Source organism: Homalodisca vitripennis, chromosome 1 (genome assembly GCF_021130785.1).
Source record: "Homalodisca vitripennis isolate AUS2020 chromosome 1, UT_GWSS_2.1, whole genome shotgun sequence".
Lineage (NCBI taxonomy): Eukaryota > Metazoa > Arthropoda > Insecta > Hemiptera > Cicadellidae > Homalodisca > Homalodisca vitripennis.
Genome location: NC_060207.1, coordinates 187,708,604 through 187,726,443, shown reverse-complemented (window position 1 = coordinate 187,726,443; position 17,840 = coordinate 187,708,604). Strand labels below are relative to the sequence as shown.

The window sequence follows — 17,840 nt, the reverse complement described above, 5'->3', positions numbered from 1 at the left end:
GCCATTGCTTCTTCAGCTTCAAAATCAGCTGTCTGCTTCTAAAGATTTTGATAATACAGGTCCATAGTTACATTAGCTTTGTTAGCTATTGTAGCCAAGTAATCAAAAGTAATAAAATTGTGAGTTATTTGTCTGTAATGTACACTCGGTTAATGAAAAGCTGGCAATGTGTAAATGCTGGTAAAATTAGAAAGATCAGTTTAATTATGCGTTACGATTGGAACTCTAATAGCGATATTAGAGCAATCAACAGTTATCAGCTGTTGATGTTTTACAATGATCAGACCTGAAAAAAGTAAAAACTAAGTAAAAATGCACTTATGATGTATTACTACAAAGGCATTAAAATTCGTTATGCTCTTGAATGAGAATAAAACTCGACCTATTTCTACTTACCAGCTGCGAAGCAAAATATATAAGCTCAAGTCAATAAAATGTTTTGTTCGAAATATTATGAAATATTGAAATTTAATAATCAGCAAAGATACAATTTATAATGAAATACCGCTGCACGAGTTATTGAGGTTTGATAACGTTTTGAATAAAGTTGTGCATTACCTCAGAATCGCCTATTTATATTTTCTTACATTATTAACCCTTTATAATTACTCAACAAACTACTTTAATACTTTTACTAACTTTAACAGTGGGTCCACGATACTCCAAGATCAGACATACGTAACCGACCTGATGCTTTGCTGAATGTAAGCCCTATGGCGTAAACTAAATTTAGCCCTAGCCTGAAATAATGTGAAAAACAATCTCAGGTTGCAACAATCCTTCTAGAGTAGAAAAGGTATTTTAGTGGGTATCCCGCGGGTTCCATCCCACTGCTTAGAGGAGCCCCACACTAAAGGCTGGCCACCTGTGTGCATAAAGCATTTTCCGCCTCTCCCTCCAAAAAATACTATGAAATTTATTATTGCTTGATGATTTTGAGATCGATATACTAAGTGCTGAAGAAAATTTTAAGGTATTGTACAAGGATATTATTAGATGTATTTACATGTGTATCCAAGACGAGCTATCCATGGATATTGTCCCAGACTTGCTTCATCCCCTCCAATGATCCTATCTGCTACGTTGTATCCGCAATCGTCACCTCTATCCAACAGTTTCCAGTTAGGGTGAGACGTCAAATCTGTGAACCAATAATAAAAAAACAATAATCTGCCTCATTAAAAAAATACGAAATTACAAAAATAATAACTGAATGCTCTACGTGTGGAATAAGGTTTAACAAAATAATTTATTTATTTTTTATGTTAAATATTGAAGATGAATTATTTGAAAGGATATAGTATAACAGGACATTTTCCGAAGTAGCATATATATATATATATATATATATATATATATATATATATATATATATATATATATATATATACATTAAATTGTATAAATGGCAATAGCCTTATTTAATTTCAATAAACATTGAATCACAAAAAGTACTTGCTCCGCCGGAAGTCGAACCCGGATCTCTCACTTGCCGGGTGAATGTGCTACCATTACACCACAGAGCGCTTACTTTTTCCGATTCAATTATTGTATTTGGCCGTATCTGTCACATATGCGTTTAAATAAGCAAACTAACATATGATCGAAAGACCAAATACCTGTCAAACGACTTTTATTTACATTAAATTGTATAAATGGCTATAGCCTTATTTAATTTCAATAAACATTGAATCACACACACACCCACACACAAACACACACACACACACACACACACACACACACACACACACACACACACACACACACACACACACACACACACACACACACACACACACACACACACACACACACATATATATATATATATCTTGTGTGCGTGTGTTTGTCACTGAACTCCTAATAAACTACTGGACCGATGTTGGCGAAATGTTTTGTGTGTGTTGAAGGGGATTTGAGAATGGTTTAGATTTACAACTCTGTCTAATTTAAATTGTTTATTTAAATAATGTTTTATTTTTAAACATTTGTTGATTTTGGAATGTTTTTACCTTTGATCCAGCAAACTGCGCTACAACACGTAATAAAAAGTGAACTGATACTTAACAGCTGTTAATACTTTCAGCTGAAGTTCATCAAAGAGGCAGAAACATTAATTTGTTTACATTTAAAATTTAGAAAATTATTATTGTAAAGTGCTAGATCAGTAGAGTAATGCAGATTGCATAGACGAAGAGGCTCATGAAGGAACGACTGTCAATTATCTCAGGAGTGTTTAGAATGTGATAGAAAAAGAATACGTGAATATAGTGTGTATGTGTGTGTGTGTGTGTGTGTGTGTGTGTGTGTGTGTGTGTGTGTGTGTGTGTGTGTGTGTGTGTGTGTGTGTGTGTGTGTGTGTGTGTGTGTGTGTGTGTGTGTGTGTTTCAACAGGAAATTGCGTGCGAGGCCGCGGGCAACTGCTAGTATACATAGATATTTCTCAAATGAGTGGATTCTTACGAATCATACATACATTTAATCTTCATTAACCAACACCTCATATAGATAGGCATTTTTCAAATGAGTGGAGTCTTACGAAACCATACATTCATTAAACTTGATTATAAATGTCTCATTTATACAGATATTCCCCAAATGAATGGAATCGTACGCAATTGCAACCGAAAGCAATTTTTATTTTTAACTATTTATTAATAAGGATTTACTGTATGTGCTCTTACAATAGTTTTGTTTTAATTACCCGTTAATTATTATATTTTGCTTCAATGTACTCAACCTGTCAAAAACTCTAATGCTCAGACTTACCCTTTCGTAACTCTGCCGCCATAGACGACTCGAGTAACGATGACCACACCAACAATATATTAGTAATCCAGTGAGCGTGTTCATTTCGTAAACTGACCGCGCAGGACATTAATGTAATCAACGGACTTCAATGAGTACAAAGTAATTTGGAAAAGAACAACACTGAAGGCTTAAGAGAAACCATTCTATAAAATTCGGTTTATGGACGTTTGTGCAATAAAAGTGTTTATGGTGGATTGTCGTACAGATACTCTAAAATCACTTACATTTTAACGATTAGTGTTTTACTCCTTCTATTTGCTAATTGGTTTTAAGTCGATGGGAAGTCTTGCAAAATATTCGGTTTCTTGAGGAACTTCAAAGTAAGGCTTGGAAAACAATCTAGACTTCAGTACCAGTTTTTCAATTTACCGTATGTAACAAAACAAGTGTTTATCTACACTTTTGGATAGTGGGTTTATTATATAAATAGCACGGAATATAAAGGGGGAGAGGAGGTGAACGTGCAAAATGCTTAACGCGGTTTGACCTTTAATTACTGTTGTGGTGGAAGAGCGTCGTCTACATTTGTGAAAGGTTTTTTTTACAGTAACGTATATAATTTTTACTGGTTATTACTCTGAACTGCACTAGTCTGATTTACACTAAGTAAGAACAGTGACAGACCATTGATGGCCTTTCTAAGGAACCGCACTCCTGACGCTAATCACTAGAGCCAAAGTGAGTGACTAGATAAGATAAGCATAGCAAAAATGGGCAATTTTTATTATATTATGATTTGTTGTTGTTGTGAGTTTTTTGACTGTTTCTTTTCTTTTTTTTTAATGTTATTGGTGCAATTCATTATTGTTAATATTAATTGCATGTAATTCTTACTGTTATTATTCTTGTTAATCGTTCCATGCTTTTTGTATTAATTTAGTGTAATGGCACATGTTTGCAGTGTACAGTTAAAACAATTTATTATAAGATAGACTAATGTAGTTTATGAGTTAAGTATTGCTTAGCCATCGATACCGGAAAACGATGGCTAGTAATATTTTATGTATTTGATACATAATACTATGGTAATCAAGTATAGAATATATCATTGTTTCATATCGCATTAACCGAATGAGATAGAGCCACTAAATGAGATAGAGCCACCGAATGAGTTAGAGCCACAAAATGAAACAGAGCCATCAAATAAGATAAATCCTTGATTCAAATGTAATTTTACTATGGAAATTCCAGGCTACAAATGGTGTTCAGTAAAATTTACCGTGTTCCAAACATAAATCTAGTTTATGAGTATTATTTTATAAAAAACAATGCTTGTTTTTAGTTATTTTTGTATTGCCTATCCATCGGTACCGGAAGATGATGGATAGTGATATTCCATGTATTTGATCTATAATACTTTTGTAATCAAGTATGGAATAAATCATTGTTTCATAATCTCATGAACCAAATGAGATAGAGCCACCAAAGGAAATAGATCCACCAAATGTGGCTCTTTTCTGTTGTGTTACCTGTACTAGAAGATGACCTTGTACCACACTGCCTACATCTCTATGCATTTCTTCTTTTGGCACCCATTCGATTCCATATTGCCTCAGCAATTTCGACACAGTCAAAATGAATCTTGCATTGATTAAAACAACATACGGCGTAATCAGAATCCTGTGGCAAAAGATCTTTACGTACAACAAAATCGCTCATAATTTTGAGGTTAAGTTCAGATGACAAGAGAGGCAAGTGAACTCCGCCACAGTGTGTGTGTATGTGTTTTACTCGATCACTTAAACATAACAGACCGATTTTATATGGGCATCCTTATGGTTCCTGGTTGATATAAATGCCTATTTGAATATCCTTATAGGCTACACTCCACTGGCCTCTAAAGTTGAAATACAGCAAACAAATATTATTTAATGGAAGAGCCTGCTAAATGTTACCAACCATAATGATTATTATATGTATGTATATATATATATATATATATATATATATATACAGTATATATATATATATATATATATATATATATATATATATATATATAACAATTATTATACTTCTCGGTTTAGAACAAAATTTAAAAAAATCATACATAATAAACAAATTTATCAGTTCATCTTTTATTCAGACCAAAGGGTACTTTTGATTTTAATATTAACTGATATGCCTGTTCTAGGTTTTCTAAGTAAATTTTGTTTCCATCTTCGCGTACTTTGCAAATGCCTTTCAGTGATTAACACTGTTCAAAATTTTGTTGGTGGCCTAATGCGTGTTGTGAAAGCAATTTTCCATCCTGTTTTTTTAGACGAACAACGATGATTATTCATTCTTATGTGCAATGGATTTGTTGTCAATCCAACATAATCCGTTGCACAATTTTTACAAGTTAACTAATAAATTACATTTTTACTTTTGCAATTAATTTTTTCTCTAATAGGGTTTTTATTGTTTTTACTACTAGTAAAAAATTAGACGATTTTATCATTTTGCAAGTATTACATCGTTTGTCTTTACAGGGTTGACACTTATAACTTTTCTTCTTTTCTAAATCAATATATAAAATCAATTTAATTACTATTTTAAATTTGTTTAGATTTATAGTCTTGAAAACATAGAGTAAGCTTGATAGTAATAACACTTCTTATTTTAACCTTTTCTGTAACCGCTATTGAGCACAGACTAGGATAATGTCCTGATAAGAAAATTATAAGTTTTAGTACATTTTAGAAAATATTAAGTATGCAGTGGCTGGTCAATACTGTAATACAGTATCAAGGACAAAAGTTACTACCTAATTTGACTTTAAATTTAAAGAATATTATAAAACCTATCTTTTGACAAAAGTAGATTTCTGAGACCTGTATATTTTCTTTATCGGAGAAGCAAGGAAAAATCAACTATAGTAAAAGAAAATACTTCAGACCAGACTAAATTACAATGGCTTTAAATATATACATTTTTGACATATTTTCTTGATCGTAGCAACAAGGCAAACTCAACATTTGCGACAGAAATATAATTCACTCAAACCTGAAGTGATCTTAGACGTGCATAACCTACAAAATTGCGTGGTAAGCCGAGGTTAATGGCTAGTCCTGTATACACATTTTATGTTAAGCACTATTACGAGCCATTGGTGTTTAAAACATATTATTTAGATAGGTTAAGATATATAAAATGCCCTATGCTATGTAGTGTATAAATATGAGAGTTGACCGGTTAATGATACGAGAATAGCTAAACATTCGTCGTTTGTGCTTTCAAACTATAGTTAAAATAAAGAGATTGAGCTTGCCATGGCAATTAACCTTCAACGATTACTCCTTCAGATAATCGTTTCTTAATTTCAATTTGGTTGAATGTCAATGAGACAGTAAACAAACGCTCGTAAATCTTCAGTCAGGCTACTGAATAAAAAGGAGGAGAGCACGAACTAGAGAACAGGGTATAGATTGAGATTTTTATCTCTGAATTTCCACCATATTCAGGATTATTTCAAAAACATATACTGCACGATATTCCTAAAAAATCTTTTGAACAATTGCATCTTTTTTATTTGATATCACCAATAACAGTAATATTTATTGCGTAAACTATTACAAAATTGCATCAATTCGTCACATACGTCCGTTATTAGATACGTTCTACATTAATATAATATAATAACTGTACAATTGTATACAGAACTGGGCTTTTTTATTTTTCAATAATTATCATCCCAACGACCCAAAATGAATTATTCAACGGAGTAAAACGCCTTTAACGACAGAAGGTTTTTGTAATCAACATTTGAATTGTTTATGATCATTGAGATGTTTAATTCCTTCAGGTAGCTTGTTTATCTATCAGTTTTACTCCAACTTGGGACGGCAATTGTTCAAGTGCCTTCATTCTATGTTGTAAAATCCGAAAGTTTTGCCTGTCTCTAGTCTCGTATTGGTGGACGTCACTGCCTTGGACCAAGTCACATTTTAGTCGACAGTATAGGACTACGTCGAGAATATAGAGACAGGGTAAAGTTAAAAATCCAAGCTCCATGATGGCATTTTTGTACGACTCTCTAAAAGTCATTTTGTAAAGAATTCTTTCACCTTTCTTTTGAGCTATAAATACTCTTTCGAATTTGTATTTATAACAGCTTTCCCACAGTCTCATGCCGTAGGACAAATGGGCCAAATGGGACAAATGGGCCAAATGGGGATGTATCAAACCAAAGTAGGTCATTTTTAATACATCATTAGAACACAAATATTTGCAAGGTTGCGCAAAACATAAGTGCCAGAAACAGCTTTTGAGCAGACGCTGTCAATGTGGACGTCCTATGTCAACCTTCGAACTAGGTACATCCCAAGGAACTTAACGGATTCGGCTTTTTCCAAGAGAACATCGTCCACTATTACTGCGGGAAGATACTTTCGATCTTGTTGATGCCGAAGGGAAAATGTATTGATTTTGAGCGGTTTGTTTTCAAATTGAGTCGTGGAATATATTCGATGCATGAATTTAAACTCAAATATTAATTGAAAGATCAGGGGAAAACGTGATTTAAAACAAAACTTGCATTCACCCTATTCTTCCTTAGTGATGAGATTTACTTCATCTCTAAGAAGTTTTAAGCATTTGTTTTAATTATTTAAAATGAGTGGGCAAACCTGGGTGATTTCAATGTATCGGGATCTATAACTTTTCTGTGCAATTTAAATTTATAAAGTAACAAAACTATATTAAATAAATTGAAAGGGTTACATTTTAACAAAGTGTTGAGCTAGGAGCAGAATATGGGGTTTTTACTATCTCGAAGTTATACGTATAATACCATTGCAAATAAGAATAAAGTTATTTGAAATAAGGTGTGATTGTCAAAGGATAGACATGATACGATAAAAGAATCATTTAGTCATGTAGTAATTTGTGCTTGAATAATTACACATACTAAATTGGATAACTCAAATCCATGTATTTGTAAGACAGCTTCTAAAAGGTACGAAAAACGTTCCACGGTTACATTCATTCCATAAAGTATCAAATGCCAATGTTGAGTATTACAAATCATCCATTTTATTATGCCAATTTCGGAAAACATTTGTGACTTGAATCAAAAATCTGTTGATCACTGTGCTGAAACATCCAAGAGTTTCTTGAGTTTTCATCTGTAACAATAGTGTTAAACTTCAAGCAGTTATATTTTGCTGTATGTTAAAAACAATGTCTCGTTTCAAAGTTTTCATAGAAAGTCTATTGTGTTTTTAATCACAAAGTAATAAAATTATGTAATTTTCTTGAGTAATCCTATCTAAAAAAAAACAGCTTTTTGATTTATATTATTCGGGCCCTTAAATGATCTTCCGTAATACTAAGACGAAAGGGCGTATAGGTGGGCTGGTAAACATTTTTATTCCTAATAGGGTTAAAAGTAAATTAGGGCCGGGGTATAGCCGGGTTTAAATTTAAATTATGTTCTCTGTTCATACAATGCTTAAACCAACTTTTGGGGAAATCATTGGATTCACATGGTAGTTACATAGGCTTTGCCGTCAGTTGGCTGCATAAGCACTGTAAAAGTATTTGGTTTTAAATTACCATCCCATGTTTAAAATTCATTCATTTATAAACCGTGCAGGGCATGGGTACATGCTATTTTCTGTACATTTTGTAGATATTTTTGATTTTTCTTATTAATTAATTTACAGTTATCGTACACTATTTTACCAAAGTACATTGCACACTACTTAGGAGCCTATATCCAAACGTCTGTATGTGTGAATGAGAGGAATATTCTGCGTTTAACCAAATCCGTTGTTCCTTAACGTTTCGACACAAAGATAGAACTAAGGAATCGAAATTTTCGCCCAATCTGGGGAATAGGATAATTAAACAGAATTGATTATTTCCCTAGATAATTACAATACACTGTCATATGACATTTACTAATCCAGCTCTGACATTCTCGTTCAATTACTGTTTTATGTACGAGGTACAAATTACATTCGTTTCTACGTCGTTCTATTTTAGAACTCATTAAACTCTTAAGGTTCTATTGTCTGACTTTAATGTGTCAGTCAAAAGAAACGTACCACCTAATTGACCCGATGCGACCAAAGTAACACCTGTGGAAAACACATTACACTACCCTATTAAAAACTGATAAACCATGTACCAATCAGACATGTAAGTAAACTGTAAATTTCACCCCTAACACAAGTAATGTTGTCAGTGTTATTGTGCTTACTTCTCTATGCCGACACGTTTGGTCAAGATATCTCAGAGGGTAATTTGTTACGTTGTATTTTTATAATATTATATTTGTTATAATATTTGTTATATATTTGTTATACACTAATCTATGCCTCTTGAGTGTACTTATATGACTCAGTTGAACATTATTTAACCTTTGCTCGGTATTATTTGTTATAAAAGTCCAATCGCTAACATAATGAATCAATCAAAATTCATTCCATAGAACATTTAGCCGATATTGATCAATGTATTGCTTGATTTTCAATCAAATCACTTTTTTAGAACATATTGTAATTTGTTGTATATTCTACTCGGCCAGATGTGACTCCTGAAGGATTATAATCCTTTATTACTACAAACTCACTTGCCGCAACTCTTACTACACGCCTGTTGGAAATCATGAACTAGTTCCACTGCGTATAGAAACTAGTTTTAAACTTTGTCTTATTGCAATAAATTTATAAAATATTTGCTGTGCAAAATTCAAAATAGTCTAAGCACGGCATAATTTTTTTACGTTAAAGTAATATAGTAGTTATAATGCATCCTTATACTTTTAAATTACAGCTTCACTTTACTATAAATTCTCGTACATTGTATTTAAAACAATTTCCTTTATTTAAGTATAAGTATGCAATGTAATTAAATGAATTCAATGACGCTCAATGCAACTATTAGTACCTCAATCAGGAATTGAAAGGGCAGTTCTACAATTGCGTGGGTCCGCATGGGTATGTATAATCTATCCGCAAAGGTATATAATCCATCCACAAGGGTATATAATCCATCCGCAAGGGTATATAATCCATCCGCAAGGGTATATATATAATCCATCCACAAGGGTATATAATCCATCCGCAAGGGTATATAATCTATCCGCAAAGGTATATAATCCATCCACAAGGGTATATAATCCATCCGCAAGGGTATATAATCCATCCGCAAGGGTATATAATCCATCCGCAAGGGTATATAATCCATCAGGGTCTCGGTTGCCCGAAATAATTATAGAAATATAATAAACTTGCATTATTATTGTTTGAAATATTATAATTGCGTTTATGATTTTGTAACATAGAATGTACTCGTATGTCTTTACGATTTGTAAGTTGTATATTACAAAATATACATACGTAGTATATGGATTTTGTTTAGGTTTGATAAATATTTCTGACCATTCAGAGGGAATGGTTTACGTTCTGTATACGATTCTTATTTAAACTGGTAACCTCCACTAGGTCAATAATGGCAATTACCCTACTTTAACACAGGTGGATGTAAAATATAGTTGCCATGTTCTATTCTTTTGATAATTAATTGTATTTTTACTTTTCATTGTTATTGTGGGTACTCAATATTTCATGTTTCTTTATAAAAGAATATTTGCAATAAGGATTCCAACGTATAATAATCAAGAATATTAATCATATTAATTAGTTGGGTTTCCTATTCTTCTTTACACTATTGAACTACAGACGGACTGATCAGTTCTGACAGCACTTTACTTAAATTCTTATACTCAGATTAAGATTAAGAATCTCAATGTACTATAGTGAACAAATGGCCTAGGCTAAATGAGCCATACACACGTACTATCTAAATAAAACCCTTATAAATCATATTTATTAATCACGAACCGTTTTATAACATTTATTTTGTATGAAACACTCTAATTATAATGCAATAATACATAGAAGTATTCAAAATTTGGTATAAAAAGATAATAGGTTTTCGGAAATTTGCCATCGTTATATGTAACAAAATGTATAACTCCACGTTTCGATTATTGAAATCTCTATCCTCTGTGTCAGGTGAGGGGACTAATTATTCAATAAATGTTGGAAATTAAACTCCATGTATTAATATCAAACCTTCTATCGTCAATAACAAATTTAAACAAAGAATTTAGCATAAGATAACAGTGTGAGTGATATATAAAATAATGTATTCTTTTTGTCCAAGAGTTTCGATCACATTCCCATTGGAAAGTGATAGACCAAGGAGGGAAATGCGGGCACAGAGTCTCGGATAGAATCATCGGGGGGAAGGAAGCTGCGTTGGGACAATACCCCTGGATGGCGCGTCTTGGATACGCAAGTATAAACCTGATCATAGTAACTAGATATATCGTTAATTAGGTCTTCATAAACCATCTGAATAACAAAATCTAATGTACACTCAGGTGCACAACTGAGTGTACTATTATGTGTTAGACACGATTCTGGTGTTAAAACGGTGCATAGTGTTCGCTTTGAGTTTTCAAAATTGTTTTTTTACTTTTTTGTAATGTAATTTTAAACTATATTTGTTTTACAAATTTATTTACTTCCTGTTTGTGTAAATAGCACACGAAGAAGGTGACGTAGTGAGCATATACGAATGTGGAGGAGCAATAATAAGTCCACGATACGTCCTCACTGCTGCTCACTGTACCACGGACCACATGAGAAAATACTTGTAAGTAAAGTGATCTTAACCTGTTATATTACAGTCAAAAATAATTTTGGAACACCAGAAGTCTTATTTTTCTTTAAAAAAAGAGAAGTTCATAATAATACATTATTATAATTCGTCTATAATGTCTAATTTTATAACGAAGTACATTTTGTAATACGGTGTTGGTTTTGCATAAAGGTTATTTACGGATTACCATTTTTTGTGTCGCTTGAGGTATTACTATATTATGTCATTTCTCGGTTTTTATTATTAATTTTGCATGTTTCAGACCCATTCTACCGATCTTTATCATTTAGGTCAACGCACTATGTTAGCAGTTCTTCCTTTTTGATTCCATGTATGGTTTGAAAAATTAAACTACGGTAATAATTCTTAAGTGATATCAACTAACTATTTAATTCTTTGCGTTTCTATAATATCCGCTACTGTGTAGCCTTTAGTTTTCCAATATTAAAAAACTATTAAGAGATTAAATTTTCAATTCACAATTCATAACACCTGCTTCATAAAGTTTAGGACTATTGTCTGTTAATATTTCACAGCACGTATTATAGGAGAGTCAACTTAGATTGTGAAGCTGGAGGACTTGCGTCTAATAAGCACGTCTCCATTATAATATTTTGTTCCAACCACAGGATATGGAATTCAATCCACAACTTGTAACCAATAGATGTTTTTGCTAACTGTATTTGATAGGAAATAGAACGATATGGAAAATAGCATTGATGAAGTCAGAGAGCCAACTATCGATGGAAGATACCCGTATTACCAGTCGTGCTTTCTCCACTGGAAATTCAGGAGGCCTTTTTTAATTGCTTTCCACCTCTAGCCCCGCCAAACTAAAAACTTTGCTTTGCCAGTTAAAGGGTTCTCAATTGCATGATGCCTTCCAAATTTAAACTGTCAGAAGCTACAAGTTGTGGCGACCCATCCTCCCCAGGCTAAAGTCCCAAATCTACGGAATATTCCAAACCATCCATAAAGAATTAGAGAAGCTCATTTAACCACGTCCTGCACTGGGAGTGTGGTACCATGATAATCCATCTCAGCGATACTTCTGATGCCATATGCACATTAAATCTTTCAACTTTCCAAAGTGAAATGTAACTGCCATAAACTAGCAGTTTAAGTGTTGTATTCTGAGGATTCGAAACCTAGAAACGAACTATAAAACGACACTGAAGGACCTGTAGACATTTTGTCAAGGTATGATTGCACACGTCAGAATCAGAACTTGTGGTTTCTCAGTGTATTATAGTGGATTAAATACATACAAATGTATACATTTGAGGATTTCATGAAATGCAGGCCTATAGAGCTACTTCAAAGATTACAACTCTAATATTAAAAAACTCATATTTTCAAAGCTATAGCTGTAAGTATGTCTATTGCATTTGTTGACTGAAATTTATCAACTCTAATTTGAGGTGAATGTGAGTTGGGTCCAGTTTTCCTTCATCTTAGTGCAGCGTCTTAAATCTGACTCTGTTACATACTTGATTCCTGGAATCCAGAGTCATGTTCTTCTGAAGAGATCCAATAAATTCGGTGACGAAGAAGCTCAGAATGAACTCTTTGCATCGTTTCAACATAGAGACACCTAGACTGAAAATCTTGGTGAATATGTATTCTCATCGGTCTCAGGTGCACTACGACGATTTTAGACATGATCACATAAAATATACGGTGGAGCGGAAGGTGTATTAAGAAGATGATGATGAACTGGAGGAAACTTAACAATCACATTGAATCTAATCAAAGGATTCCCATTTCCTTATAATAACACAACATGTCACATTGCCACGTCACTTGCATTTTAATGTTATAAATAAGTTTGAAGGCATATTATTAGCTTCATAATAATGACAATACTGTAGGTTTATCTATGGTTTGTCACAGCAGACCTATCGTGGTGGAAATCTCAATATTATTTATCTTTCATTTCTTTAATAATTGTTGCCATTATTATTATTTGTTTACTTGGTTTCAATATTTTGTTCTGTATTTTACTTGTTTATTGTTACGTATATTTATTACTCTCAAATGTAGTGATAAAAACTATAAATATTCATTGTATTAATGTATTTATGATGATGTTATTTTTATCACAACAAATACTTTTTATTCTCTAATGCTTGAATTCTCTGTTTCAAAGCCACCTTATATATATATAAAATCGTTCTCTCGAACAGAGAGTTGTGATACTCGGAGTACAAAAATCAGTGGAGCGACTTAATCTATTTCAAATCGTCATATATTTTGTTATACGTGTAATTCATTTTTAGTAAAAGCAAGAAAAAAAGGAAAGTAAAGAAGTCTTACCATGCGAAGTTAGGGCTAAGAAGCCCTCTCTAACACTTAACCTGGTGACCAACGGCTTAAATGTGACTTTCGAACCACCACCAACGGACTTGCAGGATAGCTGCTTGCAAGGATAGGATCGCTCAGTGGTCACCCATCCAAGCAGCAGCCACGATCGACGTTGCTTGATCTGCTATTGTGTTGGTTTGTCCCCAGATTAGAAGTTCGTGTAGGAGAGCACAATACCGAGACTGACCCGGATTGTGTAGGAAAGACGTGCGCCCCCCCAGTACAGGATATCGGCATAGAGGAAGAAAGCTGCCATCTGGACTACCTGGGGCACGAGGAGTTTTCTGACGACATATGCCTCCTCCGACTAAAAGAATCAATTGTTTTTAATGGTAAGAACGTATTTATTAATTTTGTAACTCAAGCTGAGTCAGCTTGTTCGTATTGATTTGAATCTCCTAACTTCGCCTAAGGAGTTAAAAAATTGTTTAATTAGTATTGTAAACATGAGTATAATTTCAAACATCTGGAATCCATTACGATTTTATTTTTTTCTACATATTTTATACAGTATAAGATAAAATACGCAATACAATGAACAAACAATTTTCAGATTTATGTGGACATGTATATTTTGGGATAAAAAGTGTGTGTATTTACTATGTGTGTATTTGCGTAACACACACAGAATGAGAGGTCCACTTTTATGAAGTTTGGCATATAATTCTAACTTGTGATTACCTCCATACCATTTTATCCTTTCTTTGCTTACTCAAACGATATATACCAAATTGTATACAAATTTTTATTTAGTTTTTAGTGTTTCTTTTCAGATTTTGTGCAACCAATTTGCCTTCCGGTCTTTGACAATATAATAAAGCACAATTTTGAAGGAGAACATATGGAAGTGGCAGGGTGGGGACACTTCAGCATGGGAACTGGTAATTTTCCTTTTTACCAACTAGAATTATTATACAATCAAATATAAACCTCTTTAGTATTTTAATATTGATAACTATAATAACGCATTAACAAACAGACATCAAAATATTTTAAGAACATTTTAATTGGAAATTGAATTTATTTCTTTTAATTATTAGTACTTTTTAGTTTATAACCATGCCTGGTCCTAATGTTTTACAAACTATTTTAAAACTAATTAAAATGTACAGTGACACACTATTTGCTGTCTTAAATATAGAAAAATGTTTCTATTGAGTTAGAAGAAGTTGGAACACCCTAAAACTTAAGTGTAGTAAACTATTGTATAAAATACTCGTACATTGTGTAGTAAGCTTTGATAGCACTCGAATGATAGGCACAATTCAGCTTTACCTGATTGCTCACATTTTCCCTTGTGCTGTAAAGTGGTAATTACGTCACTTGTTATAAGGATGTAAAATAAAGTCCCGCACGGGCTTGATAATTACCGAAAAATTACAGATAAAGTAATATAACTTGGTACCTAATCACTGTACATATAAATCTGCTTTTTGAAGTAACTACCATTTTTTGTCATGTCAGGGGGATGGCCCGTAAGGAGTCAGAAGAAAAAATTAAATTAGAGCTTATGTCGAGTAGTACATCAAATTAAAGGTCTCTATTAGTATAGTATAATGCCACAAAGCCGACCTAAAAAGGGTCACTCTTTAAAAAATTACCCTTATCTAAAGTTTGAAATATTTACAATGTAGGTTCTATTGTAGGTGGTTTACTATTCTTGTCGTGACTCAAGTTATGATCGTTTAACTTAGTAAATGAATACTAGACTTAAGAAATAGATTTTAAGCTAGTTATTGACTCTTCACATCCAGTGGAGGATGGTCTGCAAAGAGTTCGGCAAAACATTTTAACGTAAGCATAGCCCAAAAAGTACATTATTAAACGAACAATATTTGATGTGAAGAGTATAATGTTCTTAAGGAAATAGATGATTATTATAACAAACAAATAGGGTCAAATACATAATTTTATATAATCTACGTGTGGAATTCATTACTCTTTTTTAATCAAGAGAATGGTATTCCAGAGAGTATCTTCGGCAGTAATAAACTACTCGCGGTGTCAGTACCTGTCCAGTCTAACGTGTTTTGTCGCGAGAAACACAGAGGACAGACAGAGATCTTCTCCACGCAGATGTGTGCAGGAGGTGAGCCGGGGAAGGACTCTTGCAGCGGGGACTCTGGGGGTCCACTCATGAAGCCCTTCTCCATCAACAACTCCACGAGGTATTTCCTCATCGGCATCGTCTCCGTTGGGCCCAAGAAATGTGGTATGGACCCGACGCCTGGCATTTATACATCAGTCGCCAAATACATCACATGGATCCTTGATAATGTATACGAATAATGTTTTAAATCCATTTATTAATACAAAATCCATTATTAAATCCTTTTTCAAAAACGTAATCTTTCGACTTGGATTTTTCATCCACACTGGAACATACTGTATATGTTTTTATGTTAACTAATAAATATTAATAGAAATGCAGTGTAGTAGAACCCAGGGTACAAGGTATTTGAATGAAGTTTCAAGAGAAACTCGTCTTTGGAAATACTCGTACTGAAATGAAAATAAAGCCAATGAATCAAAGTTACACAGCAGTGTACAAGATTAATTATCTTTTATCATGTAACACATGACTTTCTCTTTGTGTACTGCATTATAAAGTCAAACCTTGTTACAGCAATGTTTTGTTTTATTATACTTATTTTCTGCAGTTCCCTTTCCTACTTCAATCAGTCTCTTAGCGACCAATAACAATAATACATCACCATAGCAGTTTTTCTGTTATAGATTACACATTTGAAAATAAAAATGTTGACAAATCTATTTTGTCAAAGCAGAGTTTCTGTAATGTAAAAGAAACTATGGTTTAATATTACTAATTTGCAAAACTGAAATTAATAATAATGAATAGCTATTCGTTCTTTAATTCCTTTATATTCCTGTGTCTGTTATTATACCTAACATACGGGGTTTATTGACATAACAATCTTTCCACCTGGAAACTGCAGTATATTCAAATAAATTTAAAAAGGGTTACTTGAACTCTTTCTAACTTAAGACAAATTCGTGTAGGCCATGTATTACTAATATTGGTAAAGGCTGTATGCATTTTCTTCATACGTAATTTATTTGTTGTCTTATCTCTCCTCACAGGCAAATCTTCATGAGAAGTAATTTTACAGCAACAAAACTACCTTTGTTTCTACAATGGTTGATCCTTTACTTGAGTAACGAAGGTAGTTTTTTCGTATCTACATTGACCTACAAATTGCATTTATCAAGCTTTCCAATACCTCCTTAGGGGTTTTGAATTTTCCAAGAGTCTTTTTGCCGGATTAAATTATGACTTACAAAAACGATTTTTTTTGTAGGATTTGATATAATTAGAGGTTGGTTATCAGTCCTGGAGTGTTTCAAGGTTCCAGTTTATGACCTTTATTTTTCTTGTTTCTCCATAACATACATCTATCGTGAAGTGTGAAGTCAATCTTTTATGTTAGTGATTCGAGCATTAAGATCTTCCTACCAAGAACTGGAGCTGTGAAATTATATACGAATTCTGCAACAGGGTGGACTGACATAACCTAGCCTCGAAAAAAACTGTGGTAGTAACTTTGCTCGTAACAATATTTTTTTCTTTTTCTTTTTTAGATTGGGGATGGCAGGATTAATATAAAGTGGGCAATATTTTACAGATCTTGATGATCCATGTTGAGCTCAGTACACGTAAGCAAAGATCAGTAATCCGAAGGTTCAACATAATAACTCGTGGGTAAAATTTTAAATATTTATGGAACCAGTATTCCCTATTCAACAGTATATTTAACTACTAAGAATCCTGAAAATGAAGAGTTCACTACTCTTTGGAGTGTTGTTTAAATAGGTCCAAACTTCTGAATAGAAAATTAATTTTAACAAATAACTTTAAATTGCAATGTTGGCTTTGAATATTACAAAAAGATTAAGTTTAAAAGAAATAATTTTTGTACTATATGTACTTCTTACGATGATGCAATATATAAGTGTTGTCATTTAAAAATCAAAAATTGTAAGAG

At 32.9% G+C, this 17,840-nt stretch overlaps 2 protein-coding genes across 3 annotated transcripts in view; one reads left to right on the top strand and one right to left on the bottom strand.

Moving 5' to 3' along the window:
- Positions 1–2,951, bottom strand: part of LOC124354259 (transmembrane protease serine 9-like) — a 35,152-nt gene extending 32,201 nt beyond the window's left edge. Inside the window, 2 exon segments of the mRNA XM_046804584.1 lie at positions 1,007–1,141; positions 2,773–2,951. Coding sequence (XP_046660540.1) covers positions 1,007–1,141; positions 2,773–2,881 — 244 coding nt within the window. The 5' untranslated portion in view covers positions 2,882–2,951.
- Positions 2,952–3,083: 132 nt separating this feature from the next.
- Positions 3,084–16,184, top strand: LOC124352924 (CLIP domain-containing serine protease 2-like). 2 transcript variants are annotated; one of them, XM_046802652.1, is made up of 6 exons: positions 3,084–3,492; positions 10,972–11,106; positions 11,355–11,466; positions 13,984–14,168; positions 14,610–14,717; positions 15,806–16,184. In XM_046802652.1, exons 2-6 carry the CDS (start codon positions 11,085–11,087, stop codon positions 16,123–16,125), a joined length of 747 nt encoding a protein of 248 aa, XP_046658608.1. In that variant the 5' UTR covers positions 3,084–3,492; positions 10,972–11,084; the 3' UTR covers positions 16,126–16,184. The 2 variants fall into 2 exon arrangements, with proteins under 2 accessions (XP_046658608.1, XP_046658607.1); XM_046802651.1 differs by lacking the exon at positions 3,084–3,492 and adding an exon at positions 8,870–9,040.
- Positions 16,185–17,840: the final 1,656 nt, after the last annotated feature.